The 19,929-nt window shown below is 49.1% G+C and overlaps 1 protein-coding gene across 2 annotated transcripts in view; it reads left to right on the top strand.

Moving 5' to 3' along the window:
• dapk2b (death-associated protein kinase 2b) overlaps positions 1-19,929 on the top strand; it is a 172,353-nt gene that overhangs the window by 4,163 nt on the left and 148,261 nt on the right. For both annotated transcript variants that reach the window (XM_038784219.1, XM_038784218.1), the window contains exon 2: positions 17,869-18,004. In XM_038784219.1, the coding sequence (XP_038640147.1) occupies positions 17,928-18,004 (77 nt within the window). In that variant the 5' untranslated portion in view covers positions 17,869-17,927. The remainder of the gene's footprint in view (positions 1-17,868; positions 18,005-19,929) is intronic.

The following is a 19,929-nucleotide window of genomic DNA, read 5'->3' as shown; positions in this document are numbered from 1 at the left end:
AGCCTACAAAAATTGGAAATTTATTATTAGGATGCGTTTCTTACTTCCAGAGCTGCTATATCAACGCTTAGTACTGTTGTTGGATAACATCATGAATGGATTTGCCTCTTGCAATGATTAACATCAGTGTATTTAAAGGGAGGTTGGATGAGTACAAGAGGGAGAATCGGGTCGAGGGTTATGTTAATAGAGTTGGAGGAGGAGAAGGCTTGAGTGGAGCATTAACAGCAGCATGGAGTGGATGGGCCCAACGGCCTGTTTCTGTGCTGTTCTATACCTGGGAATGTCCTCCTCTTCCACCAGCGTGTCTCAGAAGCACCAGGAAAGTTTCTAGTGCAGCAAGAGGCTACACATCTCAGCTCCGTTTCTCTCCACCGCCCCTGTGCCGTAATATTGTTCACGTGGCACTTTGTGAGTTGGACCTCTCCGGGGGAAACAGGAACTTGTGAATGTGTTTGGTCAGATCAAGTCCCGGTAACCAGGGCTGCGATATTCCGTTAAACTGGGATCTTTCACTCCTGATTCACATTCTCAATGGCAGTGTGCTGGGGATGTGAAGGGTGGCCTCCAGCGACTGAAGTAAGAGCATGGTGTTGCGGGAGCGGCGTTTTCAGAACCCCAAAATGTATCATGGAGTTCAACCAACCTCTCCCTTTAATGTATTGTTGCTTTTGAACCACACGGCTTGGTCTCCAGGTGTGGTATTACAATTATGGACACGTGGGTTTTTAAACACAACACAATTTTTATTCCATGAATTCAACGTAACCTTTTTAAATAAACATTGGATCATTTACCACCCCTTACTTCAAAGATAACTGCGAAAAAATACACTAAATAATCCCTCAAAATGTTCCTTCAAACCGCCAAAAGACTTAACACCTTTAACAACAGAAACACATCAGGTTAAAGACATTACTATTATGAGTTTAAATCACCCAAATGATTCAGAGATAGTCTTTCATGGCAGAGATAACCGCAGATCCAGCTCACTGCAAAACACAGACACACCCAAGCTCTTTTTCTCCATGCAGCTCTCAGCAAACTAGCCAGGCACTTTTCAGCTGCTCTCTCTCTCAAACTGAAAAAAAAAGTATAAGTGAGCTCAGCACCCCCCTCTGACATCACTTCAGTAATATGAGCTGCTTCATTTCTCAAAGGTACATTGCTTAAACATCCATTTCTTGAAGGTACTCTCACATGACAATGGGACTGCCCGATGATGCTGGGCTTCCAGCCAAGTATGTGCACCATCTTGTGATCCAGGGCCTCTGATCCTGCGTGATCATACTTGTTTGGGTGTGTCTACTCGTGCAGCTTTTATAAAGAAGGCGACTGGAGCTCTTCAACTCATCAGGTCTTACAGCCCCATTGGAAAACTGCAGGCCAACAGAATGGATGCGCCCTTGACCCCCAATGCAGTGGCCTCTAACTATAGCATTTTGTGCATATGTTGCCACACAGAAGGAGGCCATTCAGCCCATCACGCCGATGATGACACTCTGAAAGAACTATCCAATTGGTTCTGTTCTCCGCAGCCCAGCCCTTTCGGAAGCCATTATGGATACTGTCTCTACGACCTTCCCTAGCTGGGCAACCCATATTCTGACGACCGTGATCAACGTATCCATGACCTCCTGTTGTTTTCAACATCTGGAAGCAGCCTTGCCTTTTGCTCCACCCCCCCCCCCCCCCCAAAAAAAAACTTCGTGAAGATATTCAACACACAGGATGGGACTGGTTTAGCACAGGGCTAAATTGCTGACATTGACAGCAGACCGAGGCAGGCCAGCAGCGCGGGTTCAATTCCCGTACCAGCCTCCCCGAACAGGCGCCGGGATGTGGCGACTAGGGGCTTTTCACAGTAACTTCATTGGAAGCCTACTTGTGACAATAAGCGATTTTCATTTCATTTCATTTTGTTCACACCGAGATTTAAAAGCTTTGCATTTCATTGGGGTGGTAGGGTTTGGTGAGCGGGAACCCCCATGTGGATGGTGAACCTGTGAGGAATCCCAGGGTAAGGAATATCCAGTGTCGAGGGAGGGGGAGGGGGAGGCTGGTCTATGATCTCTGGGCGCCCCTGACATTTCCAGCCTGGTTAGTGGTGATGATGGGTGGGGGGTGGGTGGGGGGTGGGGGCATTGCTTATTGAGTAAACGCTGCTCACTCCCATTCCCTCCTCAACACATTAAACAGCATCCTCCATCATTCATGTTGGTTCCCCACTCTTGGAGCAGGGCCAGATTTGGGACACGGAGCTAGGGCAGATGGGTAAATAAAAGGTAGGGTTGCCAACTGTGATTAAAATGTGTTTCTGACTTGTTCCACCCCCCCCTCCCTCTTCTTCCCCCCCCCCCCCCCCCCCCTCCCCAGGTCTGAGCTAACCAATCTTCCTGCGATCAGGTGGGCTGCATGGCAGCACAGTGGTTAGCACTGTGGCTTCACAGCGCCAGGGTCCCAGGTTCGCTTCCCCGCTGTCTGTGCGGAATCTGCACGTTCTCCCCGTGTCTGCGTGGGTTTCCTCCGGGTGCTCCGGTTTCCTCCCTCAGTCCAAAGACGTGCAGGTTAGGTAGATTGGCCGTGATAAATTGCCCTTTCAGTGACCAAAAAAAAAAGGTTAGGAGGGGATAGGGTGGAAGTGAGGGCTCAAGTGTGTCGGTGCAGACTCGATGGGCCGAATGGTCTCCTTCTGCACTGTGTGTTCTATGTATCTATGTAGGTCTGAGCCTCAGGCCTGGAAGGTGCCGTCGATGGCAAGGGTGGGGTGAAAATGGGAGAATAAAGAAGTAAACGTGTTTCATCAAGTCCCAGCAAATAACCCCAAGCAGCCTATCAACCAAGATTTTATTTTCTAGGCAATGCACTCCAGATTTATCCACATCGACATTTCATAGAAACACACGCAAATTAAGTACGCCGTATTATATTCCTGAAATTGCTCTAAACCTCGCACACGGCGGACAGTAGGCGATATCGGCCTCAATGTTTCTTGGCCCAGCAAGACCATCTGGACAAGATGGCCTGCTTTCAATGCTCAAACGTCCTTCTTCAGTTTACTCTGGTCCATGTTCACAGCAAAGAACGGGGCGGAGCGGGGGCTATCTTATTCCAAGCTTCAGGATGTTCTTTAAATCCGGTCAAGTGCACATTTACTGGCATAATTCCCGGGGAAGCAGTTGGGCTGGAACAACTGCTGCTTAAATCATCTCTGCGGCCGCTGAAGAGTTTTGATGTTCGCCTTCAGAATGATAATTCAACGAGCGAGGCATCTTTACCATAAATCCTCACATGTTGCACCCCCTCCCCCAAAACATGCTTTTTCTTCCAGTGTCTAATTATTTTTGTGCTTTCAAGCACGATTCTAAAGCTCTATTACGTTGTTCCCATTAAGGAGGGCCAGGGCAGGTCACAGCAGATGCACACATTCCAACCCAGGAAGAATTGGCTGCAAATGGTTTGGATGGGCTGGTGTTGTTGAGTGCAAAATACCCATCAATAATAACAAGGTGCGCTTCCCTGCTATGGAGCAAAATGGTGTCGGAGCCTCAATATTTTTTAACTCGGCTCCGCTTTTGCCGGAAGAAAATTAATAAGAAATAAACCATTCTGATTCGGAAAGATCAGTCGGGAGTTGCAATCCCTACTACAACACGGTATGACCCTCTGCGTCTACTTGTCTCACTGAGAATGTTTTAAAATATGGTTTTGTTCATTATTATTCTTTTCAGGGGATGTGGCTGGGCCAGCGTATCATAGAACCCCCACAGTGCAGAAGGAGGCCATTTGGCCCATCGAGTGGTGCAGCACGGTAGCATGGTGGTTAGCATAAATGCTTCACAGCTCCAGGGTCCCAGGTTCGATTCCCGGCTGGGTCACTGTCTGTGTGGAGTCTGCACGTCCTCCCCGTGTGTGCGTGGGTTTCCTCCGGGTGCTCCGGTTTCCTCCCACAGTCCAAAGATGTGCGGGTTAGGTGGATTGGCCATGCTAAATTGCCCGTAGTGTCCTAAAAAAAAAAGTAAGGGGGGGGGGGGGTTGTTGGGTTACGGGTATAGGGTGGATACGTGGGTTTGAGTAGGGTGATCATTGCTCGGCACAACATCGAGGGCTGAAGGGCCTGTTCTGTGCTGTACTGTTCTATGTTCTATGAGTCTGCACTAACCCTCTAAAAGAATTGAGTTGGCCCACTCACCCCATCTCCATCACCCCACTCAACCTGCACATCTTTGGACTGTGGGAGGAAACCGGAGCACCCGGAGGAAACCCGCACAGACACGGGGAGATCGTGCCGATTCCGCACTGTCGTCCAAGGCTGGAATTGAACCCTGGTCTTTGGCGCTGTGCGGCAGCAGTGCCAACCACTGTGCCATCGTGCCACCCATTTATTGCCTATCCCTAGTTGCCCTTGAGAAGGTGATGGTAGGGCATCACGGTGGTGCAGTGGTTAAGCCTGCGGTTAAGCCTTACGGCACCGAGGTCCCAAGTTCGGTAACTGTCAGTGTGGAGTGATGTGTTGGGTAAGCTGGGTCTATGTGGACTGCGTTTGATGCAGTGTAGAGAGAGAGACAGGCTTCCAACACTTGATGAGATGCAACACGATTTTATTGAACAGCTAACTATACTACATGCTTAACTGTGGGTTGACACTATGCTGACTTGACTGGAGACCTGAGGCTAACCTGACCAGACTAACTGACTACCACATGGTGTTTGTACTAGCTGTTGCTCACGGGCTCTGGCTGTCTCAGAGGCTGGATCCCCGGGAAAACTGGTGCCCTCTGGCTTTATAGTGGTCGTGTCCTGTCTGGTGATTGGCTGCTGTGTTCTGTGTGCTCACTGGTCATCCTGTGTGTCAATCAATGCCTGTCTGCACTCCATCATATACATGGATGTATATTATGACATGGAGTTTGCACATTCGCCCCGTGTCTGCGTGGGTTTCGCCCCCACAACCCAAAAGATGTGCAGGCTAGGTGGATTGTCCTGGCTAAATTGCCCTTAATTGGAAAAATGAATTGGGTACTCTGAAATGGCCCAGCAAACCACTCCATTCAAGGGTGATGCACTATCAATTACTGCAAAGACGAGAGTAGTGGAATAATCCAGGCTTTATTGAGGAATGATGTGTAGCCTCCTGTAGCTGCTACCAGAATGGCTGCAGCACCGGCGAGCACACACATTTGTACTCCGCCTACTGGGCGGAGCCAGCAGGCAGGGATTTACCCATGTACCTCAAATACAGGAGCCTTACCGTACTACATCTTGTATACAGGTACTACATCTAATATACAGTTAGTGGTGACTACCACATTGAGTAATTAGATGCTGGGCTAGCCCACAACACCATGAATGAATAAAAAAAAGTCCAGCTCAGTGTGTGGTCAATGGTAACCCCCAGGATGTTGATAGTGGGGAAATTCAGCAATGATAATGCTATTAATAGTAATCTTCATTATCGTCACAAGTAGGTTTACATTAACACTGCAATTAGGTTACTGTGAAAATCCCCGAATCGCCTATTTAGAATGTCCAATTCACCTAACAGCACGTCTTACGGGACTTGTGGGACGAAACCGGAGCACCCGGAGGAAACCCACGCAGACACGGGGAGAACGTGCAGACTCCGCACAGACAGTGACCCAAGCCGGGAATCGAACCTGGGACCCTGGCACTGTGAAGCAACAGTGCTAACCACAATTGAATGTCAAGGGAAGATGGTTAGTCCAGGTCTCTTGTCCGTATTTTGTGAGACCACAAGACCATAAGAAATAGAAACTGAATTAGGCCAATTGGCCCATCGAGTCTGCTCCGCCATTCAATCATGGCTGATACTTTTCTCATCCCCATTCTCCTGCCTTCTCCCCCCTAACCCCTGATCCCCTTATTAATCAAGAACCTATCCATCTCGGTCTTAAAGATAGATAGATACTCCTTCAGTATCAGGGGAGTCATGATCGGTGCTAAACTGCACTCACCATAAACATCCCACTTCTGATCTGATGATAGAAAGAAGGTGATTGGTGAAGCAGCTGAAGATGGTTGGGCCTAGGGCACCACCCCGAGGAACTCTTGCAGTGATGTCCTGGGACTGAGATCATTGGCCTCCGTCAACCGCACCCATCACAACTAGTCAATCTCACCTTGCCCCTTGAGTTCAGTTCTTTTGTTCATGTTTGAGGTAATGAAGTCTAGAATCGTATGACCCTTGCAGAACCCAAATTGGGCTTCAGTGAGCCGGCTGTTGCTGCTTGATAGTAGTATCCATGACATCTTGTTTTGCTCACTGGTGAGAGTGGACTGATGGAGCAGTAATTGGCTGGATTAGTTTGCCCTGCGTTTTAAGATAAGGGGCGCAATTCTCCCATCGGGAGACTAAGTACCGACGCCGGAGTGAAATCCGGAGGGATGTGCCGGGCATGATCCAGGTTGAATACAACACTGCTGTAGATGACGGTCCACGACACCTCTTGGATGACCAGTTCGGAGCTGCCAGATTTGCTTGTAATTAATTGTTGGGATCTGAATGCTGTTGGTTAGGCCGGTATTTATTGCCCATCCCTAATTGCCTTTGAGAAGGTGGTGGTGAGCTGCCTTCTTGAGCCGCTGCCGTCCATGTGATGTATGTACATCCACTGTTATTCGGCAGGGAGTTCCAGGGTTTTGGCTCAGTGGCAGTGAAGGAACGGGGATATAGCCAGGAAGGTGCGTACGCACATAGTGTTATTAAGGCGGGAGGTCAGGATCATGGCACAGGGACAGCAGGAGTACTGTGTGCAATTCTGGTCACCACGTTATAGGAAGGATGCGATTGCACTGGAGGGGGCGCAGAGGCGATTCACCAGGATGTTGCCTGGGATGGAACATTTAAGTTATGAAGAGAGGTTCATAGAATCATAGAGAGGTTGGATAGACTTGTGTTATTTTCGCTGGAGCAGTAAAGATTGAAGGGCAACCTGATCGGGGCGTACAAGATTATGAGGGGCATGGATAGGGTGGATAGGGGGCAGCCGTTTCCCTTAGTTGAAGGGTCGGTTACGAGGGGACACAAGTTCAGGGGCAGGAGATTTAAGTGGGATTTGAGGAAAAGCGTTTTTACCCAGCGGGTGGTGAGGGTCTGGGATGCACTGCCTGGGAGGGTGGTAGAGGAGGGTTGCCTCACATCCTTTAAAAAGTACCTGGATGAGCACCTGGCATGTCATAAGTTTCAAGGCGATGGGCCAAGTGCTGGCAAATGGGCCAGATCAGGTGTTTTTCATGCGTCGGTGCAGACTCGATGGGCTGAAGGGCCTCTTCTGCGCTGTATTATTCTGTGATTCTGATTCTATGTCAGTGAAGGTACGGCGATAAAATGCCCCACATCTGCTGCCCCCCCACATCTGCTGCCCCCCCCACATCTGCTGCCCCCCCCACATCTGCTGCCCCCCCCACATCTGCTGCCCCCCCACATCTGCTGCCCCCCCCCACATCTGCTGCCCCCCCCACATCTGCTGCCCCCCCCCCACATCTGCTGCCCCCCCCACATCTGCTGCCCCCCCCACATCTGCTGCCCCCCCCCCACATCTGCTGCCCCCCCCCACATCTGCTGCCCCCCCCCCCCCACGGCGATAAAATGCGGGTGGCAGGGAGTACGAGGGAAAGTGGTGGCTTTCCCATATGTCTGCTCCCCTGAAACTTTCACTTTTAGCCCGGGAGTATGCTCCATAACACAAAGGAGGATTGTTTCCTCACCCGATGGTGAAAGCTTAACCTTTGTGTCCAGGAATAATTGCCCCCTTTATTTTGATTACTGTCTGAAGCTTCTCGCAACACACTGGGAGCCTCTATGAAAACGGCAACAGTAGAAGAGAAAGTGGACTGTTGGAGAATTAGATTTAATGGTGCACCACAAAGATGCCAATTATCTTGAAGCTCCGAAATCTGAGCCGTATTTATGAAAACGTCCCAAACTCTGCTTTAATGTTCTGTTTTCAGTCTGCACGTATCACGTCTACATCCAAAGTTATTAAAGTTCCACACAAACTTAATACTCTTAAGTATTGCCCGTTTTGCGGTGAATGAATGCATGCGTACACACACACACCTATTTTCTTTGTTTGCAATGCTTACAATTTAACGCAATAATTGAGGTGTTAATCTCGTCCGTGTTAGCAACGTCATATTCCGAGCAACGTCACTTTTGTTGAAATGCCTGCTTTCAATCAAAATGTAAAATATTTGTTACTTTTTGAAAGATCCCTGATCGTTGTATAAAAAGGACCACCTTCCCTGTGATTTTGCTACTTCTTCCCCCCTCTCGAGCGTTGCTGCTCTCCTCGTTGGTGCTCTTGAACGACATTCGATGATGTACTCTCTCTCCCCCCCCCCCCCCCCCCCCAAACCCAGGCTGTGATCCGCCCCCTCCTCCTTCCCCCCCAGGCCACTCGACATTCCTTCGCCCCGAAATCCGAACCAGGTCTTGCCAAACCCCCCAGCCCCAAATGGCCGACATTCGAACCTTCAAATTAAACGGTTCAACTCGCCCCTCCCGGGACCCCTTTTGAGGGTTGTTTTATTTTGTTGGATCATGTTTTTTGGATCAAGTCAGTCAAGTGATTTGTTACAAATTTAACTTGCAGCATCGGGAAGAAATGGAAATATTTTTTCATGTCAGTCTGACACCACAACCATTCGAATGTAAAATGCTGAAAAGGCCGATTTAACGATTGTCAAGCAACTGCTGTGCTACACAAATGTTATTAAAACTACACAGCGGCTGGGATAGGTTGAAAAATTGCAAGTGTGTTAAGCTCAGTTGGCTGGTCTGTGAGGCAGGGCGAGGCCAACAAGCGCGGGTTCAATTCCTGTACCGGCTGAGGTGATCCAGGAAGGCCCCGCTTTCTCAACCTTGCCCCTCGCCTGAGGCGTGGTGACCTTCGGGTTGAACCACCACCAGTCAGCCCCCCCCCCCCCCCCGCCCCCCAACCACCACCACAGTGGAAAGCAGCCTATGGTCATCTGGGACTACGGCGAGGTTACTTTGTATTTTATTAATGTTCAAATTGGCCAGAAACTGAAGGGGGAAAAAGATATATCCTCATAAATTCTGGATCCCACCCTTACTCTCCCATGGTCTTCATCAGGTTAAATATTCTGCCTATGGGGGCAACAATTGTGAACATGCTGAGGCAGTCTGTATGGTCTAATGACATCGATATGTGCAGGAAGGTCTTTGTTACTCCATCAATTTGTATTTCCAAAAATCATTTATAAGGCGGCCATAATATTTATAAAGCATCCCTTATAATCACTGAAATCTGCTCTCAGCAGGGTTTTATGTTCAGTATTTGCGTCTGATGTTTGGCCTGAATACATTCCCCACCATCACCAACCCAACTGTCTCCCTCCCTCCCTACTTTCGATTGACATCAAGCAGTGAATTTGTCCGTTTATGTTGAATTCAGTGATTTTTTTTTTGAAGAGGGCATTTGTTGCTTGTCCCGAAGTGTCCTTGGGAAGGTGGTGAACCACTGCAGCCTCGAGAGGGGGACCTTGCAGGCGATGGTGTTCCCCCACATCTGCTGCCCCCCCCCCCCCCCCCCCCACATCTGCTGCCCTTGTCCTCCCAGGCGGTAAGAGGTTGCAGAGCTGCAGGCGGCTATCGCAGGAGTGAGTTGCTGCAGTGCATCTTTGTAGAGGGTACACTCTGCTGCCACTGCGGTGGTGGGAGTGAATGTTTAAGATGGAGGATGGGGTGCCAATCAAGCGGGCCGCTCTGTCCTGGACGACGTCCTGCATCTTTTAAGTGTTGTTGGAGCCACACGCATCCAGGCAATTGGAAAATATTCCACCACCTTCCTGGGTTCTAAGTGGTCGAGCAGTCTTGACCCTGCCGACAACCCAACCTTTGACCGGTTCTAGTGCCCATTGATTGATTCTGGTTTCTGGTCAATGGTGACCCCCCCCCCCCCCCCCCCCCCCCCCCCCCCCCGGGTATCTTTGGGGGATTAGAGGGGCAGTAGTGAGGCTCCAACTTGTTGATAGTGGTCGTTGCCTGGCACTTGTGTGGCACAAATGTCATCTGCCAATTATTAGCCAAAACCTGCATGTGATCCAAGACTTGTTGCATGTGGGTATGTGTTTATCTACAGAATTGCAAATGTAACTCCATACCTTTCAATCATCAGTGAACACCTGAGTGCACGGTGGAGGGAAGGTCATTGATGAAGCAACTGAAGATAGTCGGGCCGAGGACTCGGCCCTGAGGAAATCCTGCAGAGATGTCCTGGGCCTGAGATTATTTATATTTTTCCCAATGAAGGGGCAATTTACTGTGGCCAATCCACCTACCCTGCACATCTTTGGGCTGTGGGGCGAAACCCACGCAGACACGGGGAGAATGTGCAAACTCCACACGGACAGTGACCCAGAGCCGGGATTCGAACCCAGGTCCTCAGCGCTGCAGTCCCAGTGCTAACCACTGCGCCACGTGCCGCCCCGGGGTTGAGATTACTGGCCTTCAGTATTCAAAACCAATAGCCCTGTATAAGAACATAAGAACATAAGAACTAGGAGCAGGAGTAGGCCATCTGGCCCCTCGAGCCTGCTCCGCCATTCAATGAGATCATGGCTGATCTTTTGTGGACTCAGCTCCACTTTCCGGCCCGAACACCATAACCCTTAATCCCTTTATTCTTCAAAAAACTATCTATCTTTACCTTAAAAACATGTAATGAAGGAGCCTCAACTGCTTCACTGGGCAAGGAATTCCATAGATTCACAACCCTTTGGGTGAAGAAGTTCCTCCTAAACTCAGTTCTAAATCTACTTCCCCTTATTTTGAGGCTATGCCCCCTAGTTCTGCTGTCACCCGCCAGTGGAAACAACCTGCCCGCATCTATCCTATCTATTCCCTTCATAATTTTAAATGTTTCTATAAGATCCCCCCTCATCCTTCTAAATTCCAACGAGTACAGTCCCAGTCTACTCAACCTCTCCTCATAATCCAACCCCTTCAGCTCTGGGATTAACCTAGTGAATCTCCTCTGCACACCCTCTAGCGCCAGTACGTCCTTTCTCAAGTAAGGAGACCAAAACTGAACACAATACTCCAGGTGTGGCCGCACTAACACCTTATACAATTGCAACATAACCTCCCTAGTCTTAAACTCCATCCCTCTAGCAATGAAGGACAAAATTCCATTTGCCTTCTTAATCACCTGTTGCACTTGTAAACCAACCTTCTGTGACTCATGCACTAGCACACCCAAGTCTCTCTGAACAGCGGCATGCTTTAATATTTTATCATTTAAATAATAATCCCGTTTGCTGTTATTCCTACCAAAATGGATAACCTCACATTTGTCAACATTGTATTCCATTGTATGACACCATTGGAGAGTTTCGACACGCTCTCTACTGATTTGAGTGATCCTTGGTGCCAAGCCGGACTAAGTAGAATACTACCTTAATGCCAAGGGCTGTCACTCTCTCCTCATCTCCTGGGTTCCGGGTCATTGCCAGGTTTGGAGGCTGATGGTCCTCGCAGAATCTTAAACTGAGCAGGGACGAGCAGTTTGCTGATGATTGAAGAATATGTTAAACGAAGAATTTTAATTCGCTTTGTAAATCTTCAGGGATCTCTCGTATTGCTTCTCATATCTGGCAAGTTGAGGGATGATCTTTTACACAAAGAAGCAGCAGTAACTTTAGATGACAAAACGGTGGATGAGACTTTCCTTTAACTCCCCTCCCCACCAACACGGGGGGGGGGGGGGGGGGCGCAGAATGTTGACACAGAACCTGGAGGAATTCTCTCCCCATTCTCTCCCCTTCTTCCGGTCGGTTAACTTGCTCAAATCCGAGAGTGGGACTTAAACCTATCGACTCGGACAGGAGCTTATCGGCTGAGACAAGATGGAGTGCTCTTGTGGGTCAAGCAGTCATGAGCACTGAAGTATGCCATCCCTGCTCAGCAAAGTGATTGAAAGGATGAGGAGACGTCACTTTAGTAATAGAGTTGGGACATTAGCACGCAATTTTGGAGAAGAAATCTGGAATTGCGTCCCTCAAAAGGCTGTGGATCAGTGAGTGGGCAATCTGGGCCAGTGAGTGGGCAACCTGGGCCAGTGAGTGGGCAACCTGGGCCAGTGAGTGGGCAACCTGGGCCAGTGAGTGGGCAACCTGGGCCAGTGAATGGGCAACCTGGGCTAGCGGGTGGGCCGCATGAGTGACCCTCCTTCATCTCAGTAGGCGGCAAGACTAAAATCGGGGCTTGTTCACTAACCACGACCCCATGAATAAGATTAAATACATTTAATACACGCCGAATATTTCATAACGAGTTATAGAAAATGATGAATCATATATTAATGTACTTATCATCAACTTTAAATGGTAAAAACAAAATAAATCTTTATACTTTGGCCACAGAGGGAGCGCACGGCTCTCTCAGTCAATGGTGTGAGCAATCCGCACGCTCCTCACTTCACTCGACCTCGCTTTGCGTGCGAATCACTTCAGTCGCAACGGTAAGAAAAAATCTACACGGATGGGAATCTGCGGAATCTGGCGCCCCTGCGCGTGGACAACGGTCAACAAAATGTGGGGGCCGCACTCTGAACCCAGATGGGCCACATGTGGCCCTCAGGCAACAGGTTAACCACCATTGGTGTGGATGGTGGGGGACGAGTAAAAGGTTGTCCTTTTACTGAGATTGTGGTGTTTGTTAGCCAAGCGTGGGAGGCTTTTCCAACAAGCAATCTGACATAGAATAGAATTTCGGGGGGTTGGGGGGGGGGGGGGGGGTGGTTTGCAAAGAAAATAGCTTTAACGTTAACGTACTGATCAACCATGACTTCATTGAGTGGTGGGCCAGGCTCTTGAGGCTGAATGGCCTCTTCCTGTTCAGTGTGAGAGCACATGTATCCCGTGATCCAGTTGTGGATTAAGCACTCAAGTGGCTGTCTAATTTTAATCCCTTTTTAAAAATTAAACTGAACTAAACATTCTCCAGCCGTCACATTAAACTCTTGCAAAGTATTGAAAAATACTTTCCCGCGAGTGGAAAATGAAGATTAATTGCAAAGAGCCAGTTTCTGTTTATTAAACCTCAAAAATCCAATAATGCAGAGCAAGTAATTTGCAAGGACGTTCCACTTAGCAAGCGTTTTCTCTACGAGCAGAATTGATTAGTGTTTTTTTCTTCCAGCGTAGGACTTTGATTATGGATGAGGTTAGTTCACTTTATGTTCTTTCATGGTCAGTTGTTGTCGCAATGATAACTTGGATGAATCAGCCTGTCGGGTAATAATTCAAAGCTGTTTCCAAAAACATCTATTTGAAAGTGATTAAAATCTCTAAATTGTCCAGTGCTCTAAATTGGGAACACACAGTCAGAAAGCACACATCATATGGAAAGTCAGGATTTGGTGTTAACAAGTCAAATTAGACATAGAATTTACAGTGCAGAAGGAGGCCTTTCAGCCCATCGAGTCTGCACCGGCCCTTGGAAAGGGCACCCCACTTAAGCCCACACCTCCATCCCATACCCGTAACCCAGCAACCGCTCCCAACCCCTTTGGACACCAAGGATAATACAGCGTGGCCAATCCACCTAACCTGCACATCTTTGGATTGTGGGAGGAAACCGGAGCACCCGGAGGAAACCCACGCAGACACGGGGAGATCGTGCAGACTCTGCACAGACAGTGACCCAAGCCAGGAATCTAACCTGGGACCCTGGATCTGTGAAGCAGCAGTGTTAACCACTGTGCTACCGTGCTGCCCAAATTGTCAAGTTAATTTATGTCGCACTCTCATACATTTTATAAAAAATAGTTTGAAGCGATTAGAGTGGGGCCTAAAGGCCATGCAGTCGGGGAAAGCCCCAGGGCCGGATGGATACCCAGTAGAGTTTTATAAGAAGTTCTCTGAGTTGGTGGGCCCGGTCTTGGGGAGGGTTTGTAATGAGGCAAGGGACAGAGGGACCCTGCGTCCGCCGATGTCGCAAGCCACCATATCTCTGATATTGAAGCGGGGTAAGGACCCAGAAGCGTGCGGGTCCTACAGGCCAATCTCCCTGATCAATGTAGATGCCAAGCTCCTGGCAAAGGTCCTGGCGATTTGAATTGAGGACTGCGTACCGGAGGTGATTGGGGATGACCAAACTGGGTTAGTGAAAGGCAGGCAGCTGTCGGCCAACTTGAGAAGATTACTCAATGTGATAATGATGCCCCGACGGGCAAGGAGGTGGAGGTAGTGGTGGCGATGGATGCCGAGAAGGCCTTTGACTGGGTGGAGTGGGGCTATCTATGGGAGGTGCTCGGACGGTTTGGGTTCGGGGAGGGACTGGTGAATTGGATCAAGCTATTGTATCAGGCCCCAAAGGCCAGCGTCAGGACAAACCGAGAAGTGTCAGAGTATTTTAGACTATACCGCGGGACTGGACAGGGCTGTCCACTCTCCCCGCTGCTGTTTGCGCTGGCCATAGAGCCGCTTGCGATTGCGCTGAGAGCCGCAAAGGGATGGAAGGGAATGGATTAGGGGCGGGGTGGAACATAGGGTCTCTCTCTATGCGGACGACCTGCTCCTGTACGTGTCGGACCCATTGGCCGGGGTGGAAAGTATACTGGAAACATTGAGGAAGTTCAGCCAGTTCTCAGGGTACAAATTAAATACGGTCAAGAGTGAAATGTTTGTGGTGCAGGCAAGGGGCCAGGAGAACAGATTGAGAGGGCTACCATTTAGGCTGGTTGAGGAAAATTTCCGGTACTTGGGGATCCAGGTGGCACGAGACTGGGGCAGGCTGACCAAGTTAAATTTGGCCAGGGTGGTGGAACAAATGAAGGGAGAGTTTCGGAGATGGGATGCACTCCCACTGTCGCTGGCAGGGAGGGTGCAAACTGTAAAGATGACAATCTTCCCTAGATTCCTGTTCATTTTTCAGTGCCTCCCGATCTTTATCCCACAGTCCTTCTTCAAAAGGGTTAACAAGATGATCATGAGCTTTGTCTGGGCGGGAAAATCCCCGCGGGTGAAGAAGGCGATGTTGGAGAGGAACCGCAGCGAGGGAGGGCTGGCTTTGCCGAGTCTGATTAACTATTACTGGGCGGCTAACATCGCCATTATAAGGAAGTGGATGGTGGGTACGGGGTATATCTGGGAGCAGGTGGAGGCGGCTTCATGCAGGGGCTCCAGCTTGGAAGCCCTGGTCACGGCTCCTCTACCGCTGCCGCTGGCCAGGTACTCCAGCCCGGTAGTGGGGGAGACCCTCCGGATATGGGGCCAGTGGAGGAGGCATGTAGGGGAGGTGGGTGCGTCTGTCTGGGCGCCAATCTGCGACAACCATCGGTTTGCCCCCGGGAGTATGGATGGGGGGTTTCGAGCATGGCGGCGGGCGGGGGTGGGGAGGGTGGGCGATATGTTCCTGGAAGGGAGCTTTGCGAGTCTGAGGAGCTTGGAGGAGAAATTTGGTCTGGTAAGGGGAAATGATTTTAGGTACCTACAGTTGCGGGACTTTGTCCGTAAACAGGTCCCATCTTTCCCACGTCTCCCGCCAATGGGGATCCTAGACAGAATAGTCTCTAGAGGGGAAAGAGGGGAGGGTAGAGTCTCTGATATTTATAAGGTGCTCATGAAGGGGGAAGGGTCGCAGACGGAGGAACTGAAACTCAAATAGGAGGAGGAGCTAGGCGGGGAAATGGAGGACGGGCTGTGGGCAGAGGCCCTGAGTAGGGTAAATTCGACCGCAACATGTGCCAGGCTCGGCCTGATTCAATTTAAGGTCGTTCACTGGGCCCACATGACGGTGGCTCGGATGAGCAAATTCTTTGGGGTAGAGGACAAATGCGCAGGAGGACCAGCGAACCACGTACACATGTTTTGGGCATGTCCTAAGCTTAGGGAGTACTGGGAGGGATTTGTGGGGATCATGTTCCAGGTGCTAAAACAAGGGTGGCGATGGGTCCAGGGGTGTCAATTTTTGGGGTTTCGGAAGACCCGGGCGTCCAGGGGGAGAAAGAGGCCGATGTTTAGGCCTTTGCTTCCCTGATAGCCCGGCGACTAATATTATTGGCGTGGAGGGACTCAAAGCCCCCGAAGATTGAGTTGTGGCTTGCGGACATGTCGAGTTTCCTGGGTATGGAAAAAATTAAGTTCGCCTTGAGGGGATCTCTACAGGGGTTCACCCAGAGGTGGCAACCATTCATTGACTTCTTTGCGGGAGAGTGAGCGTCAGCAGGGTGGGGGGGTAGTAGAGTAGAGTAGAGTAGAGTAGAGTAGAGTAGAGTAGAGTAGAGTAGAGTAGAGTAGAGTAGAGTAGAGTAGAGTAGAGTAGAGTAGAGTAGAGTAGAGTAGAGTAGAGTAGAGTAGAGTAGAGTAGAGTAGAGTAGAGTAGAGTAGAGTAGAGTAGAGAAATTGGCGGGTAGTGCCGATGGGAGAGGAGCGGGCTTGTGCAGTATGGTACGATGGAAGTATTGAATGTACGTGGATGTTTGCACATTATTGCCTTTTTTGCTTTCTATTTGTGGATGTCTGTAACTGTTTACAATGCCCGAAAAATACCTCAATAAAACTGTTAAAAAAAAAAAATAGTTTTAAGAAAAGCAATATAGCAGCAGATGACTAGAGGGCAGCTAATGTGATTCCTATATTTAAAACAGAAGTTTGAACAAGTCCAAGGGACCCATCCCTAATTGCCCCTGAATGTAGTGGCTTTTCCAGGACATTTAAGAGTCAACCACATTGCTGCGGGCTTGGAGTCACTCGCAGCGCACCCGCCCGAGGCTTTCCTGGCAGCACGGGGATGGCTCCAATGGCAAATCCTGTTGACAAGCAGCGCAAGTGGAGAATCCCTCCCCCCGGCACATCAGCGAGAGACGCACGGCTAGCGGACTTGGAGCTGGGTCCCCTGGGGGCCATATTCGGGGTGTCCGACCTGCCAGAGTTGAAGGCGGGAGGAGGGGCAGATGTTTTGGCCTTCGCCTCGCTGATCGCTCGCGGTGGGGGGGGGGGGGGGGGGGGGGGGGTTCTGTTGGGGTGGAGGTCAGACTTTCTACCCTGTGCCTCGGCGTGGCTGGGGGGATCAAATGGAGTCCCTGCATTTCGAGAAGGTGAAATCTGCCCTAAAGGGGGGCGAATGAGGGGTTCCACAAGAGGTGGGGTTTGTTTATTCTGCATTTTGGAGAGCTAGTTACGGTCAACTGTTGGGTGGGGGTGGGGGTTGGTGGGTGGAGACTTTGTCCTGTGCTGTAACGTTCTTCAAATTTTAAACATTGGAATAAACTGGGCATTACGGTGGCGCAGTGGTTAGCACTGCTGCCTCACTGCGCCGAGGTTCCAGGTTCGATCCCGGCTCCGGGTCACTATCCGTGTGGAGTTAGCACGTTCTCCCCGTGACTGTGTGGGTCTCGCCCCCACTAACCCAAAGATGTGCAAGGTAGGTGGATTGGCCACGCTAAATTGCCCCTTAATTGGAAATAGGGGCTGGTTTAGCACACTGGGCTAAATCGCTGGCTTTTAAAGCAGACCAAGGCAGGCCAGCAGCACGGTTCAATTCCCGTACCAGCCTCCCCAAACAGGCGCCGGGATGTGGCGACTGGGGGCTTTTCACAGTAACTTCATTCAAAGCCTACTTGTGACAATAAGTGATTTTCATTTTTTAAATTTTAAAATAAAATTGGGTACTCTTTTTAAAAAAAAAAAAAAAATCTTTTAAATGTTGAACAAAAATGCTTTATACAACAAAAAGAAACAAGGGTCTGGGGGTTCCAGAGAATTCAACCCCCTAATTTATGTTTTAATTCCAGGGTTAACTTTTTTAAAAAAGGATTAATTGTGGGCAAGTTGAAATTGCTATAACGCTTTCTAAAACAAAATTTTTCTGTTTCATAGGAGCTTAGTGGTTTGTGAATTTCTTCCTTGAATTACATGGTTTGTGGAATCACCTATCAATGAGGACAGCTGGGATGGCGAACTTCAAGCAGCAGAAGGTGGAGGAATTTTATGAAATTGGAGAAGAATTGGGAAGGTAGGAAATTTGATATTGTACGATTGCCTGACTAAGCTGTGTGTTGAAGCATGTAATATAGGAATTCATGCTGAAGATTAATCTATATTGGCCCTCGTCCTGAGTGATCTGCAGTGTATAAACTATGCTCAATATTTGAAAATGAAATGAAAATCGCTTATTGTCACAAGTAGGCTTCAATGAAGTTACTGTGAAAAGCCCCTAGTCGCCACATTCCGGCGCCTGTTCGGGGAGGCTGGTACGGGAATCGAACCGTGCTGCTGGCCTGCTTGGTCTGCTTTAAAAGCCAGCGATTTAGCCCACCGAGCTAAACCAGCCCCTTTTTGACCGGGTCAACAATTTTTAACCCCATTCATTTTGCCGCTCCCCATCTTTAACAATATTTCCTTTGCTCGTTTGGAGACCATCTCCACGGAGGGAGCACAATGCCTCTCCCACCTTGTTAGTCCTGAGCCCCTCCAGCACTGCTCTGCATTCACTTTTTAAGAAGTGGTATGCTGCAGAGGGTTAACCATAGAATGTACAGTGCGGAAGGAGGCCATTCGGCCCATCGAGTCTGCACTTCCCCTCTGAAAGAGCACCCTATCTAGGCTCACTCCCCAACCCTATCACCGTGACCCCCACCTAACCTTTTTGGACACGAAGGGGCAATTTATCATGGCCAGTCCACCTAATTTGCACATCTTTGGACTGTGGGAGGAAACCGGAGTATCCGGAGGAAACCCACGCACACACGGGGAGAACATGCAAACTCCGCACAGTCACCCAAGGCCAGAATTGAACCGGGGTCGCTGGAACTGTGAGGCAGCAGTGCTAACCACTGTGCCGCCCAGGCTAATTTAAGCAGTTAGTTTTTAGATAATACTTTATTGTTACTGTGTCGTTTTTGAATTGACATTTCACTTGTTATTATACAGCGGAATTAGATTTTATCATCTTCAATTGGAAAGCACTTTTTAAGAAGAAAATCTATTTTGTGTTGCAGTCAAACAAATGTATTTTTTATTCATTGATTTAGCCATTGCTGGCAGGTTCCTGCCTATTCCTAGTTGTCCTTGAGAAGCTAGTGTCCCTTAAGATTAGAACTGTAGAGCTACTATGCCTTGAAGCGCACCATCTCATTGTTAAAGAGCACATTTTGTAGTGTCAGTATTGATACAGCTCGAGGGCGCAGCTCGGAATTGTTTGCGAACCCAAACTGCGTTGCAACGTCATTCCTGCTACGATGTGGCTAAGACATCTCGAGTCTCCTCTGACACCCATCAACTGTCCGTTCTGTGTTTATCTACTTTTCTTTCCCTGTAAGATTTCGCTTCTTGCTCTTTTCCCCTTGCTGTAACACTTTATTCATCCCCCCGCCGGTTTCTGATAACTATTCAATTCTCTGACTGGAATAATCTGTTGCACAGATGGGACGGAAATGCAATTGAGAACAGAGGATTGTATCCAATGGAGCCAGGACAAATAGATACCTCCTCACTCCGCCATCGCGTTCCAAAACATTTGACAAGGGAGAGCAATTCATTCTAGATCCTATTGCTGACAGTACATACGGTATTCGGGAGCAATTGTTTGATTGGTTACCTGGTTTGAAGGCTTATTGAAGCTGATTCTAGCTATAGGACCGAGTTTAGTTTTGGCCCACTCGGGAGAACTATGTTATTTATTTATTTATTCTTTCATTTAGTTAGGTCAGTCAATTGAGAACCAAGTCTCATTTACAACAACAACCTGGCCGAGAGGCTAACGCCACAGCAACAGAAATGATACACCAGTGCAATTTATTTAAACACGAAAAACAATAAGATGCACGTTAGCAGAGCCTTAACCCTTCCGCCAAAGGCGTGCACGGCGATAAAGTTAGTCGGCGTCCGCTTGAGTTGTACCCCATTCCGGTCACTGGCGGCCGCACTCGGAAATGGATT

Source organism: Scyliorhinus canicula, chromosome 24 (assembly GCF_902713615.1).
Source record: "Scyliorhinus canicula chromosome 24, sScyCan1.1, whole genome shotgun sequence".
In the NCBI taxonomy this organism is placed as follows: Eukaryota; Metazoa; Chordata; class Chondrichthyes; order Carcharhiniformes; family Scyliorhinidae; genus Scyliorhinus; species Scyliorhinus canicula.
The sequence above is the reverse complement of the archived record's forward strand: the minus strand, read 5'-3'. Positions and strand labels throughout refer to the sequence as shown.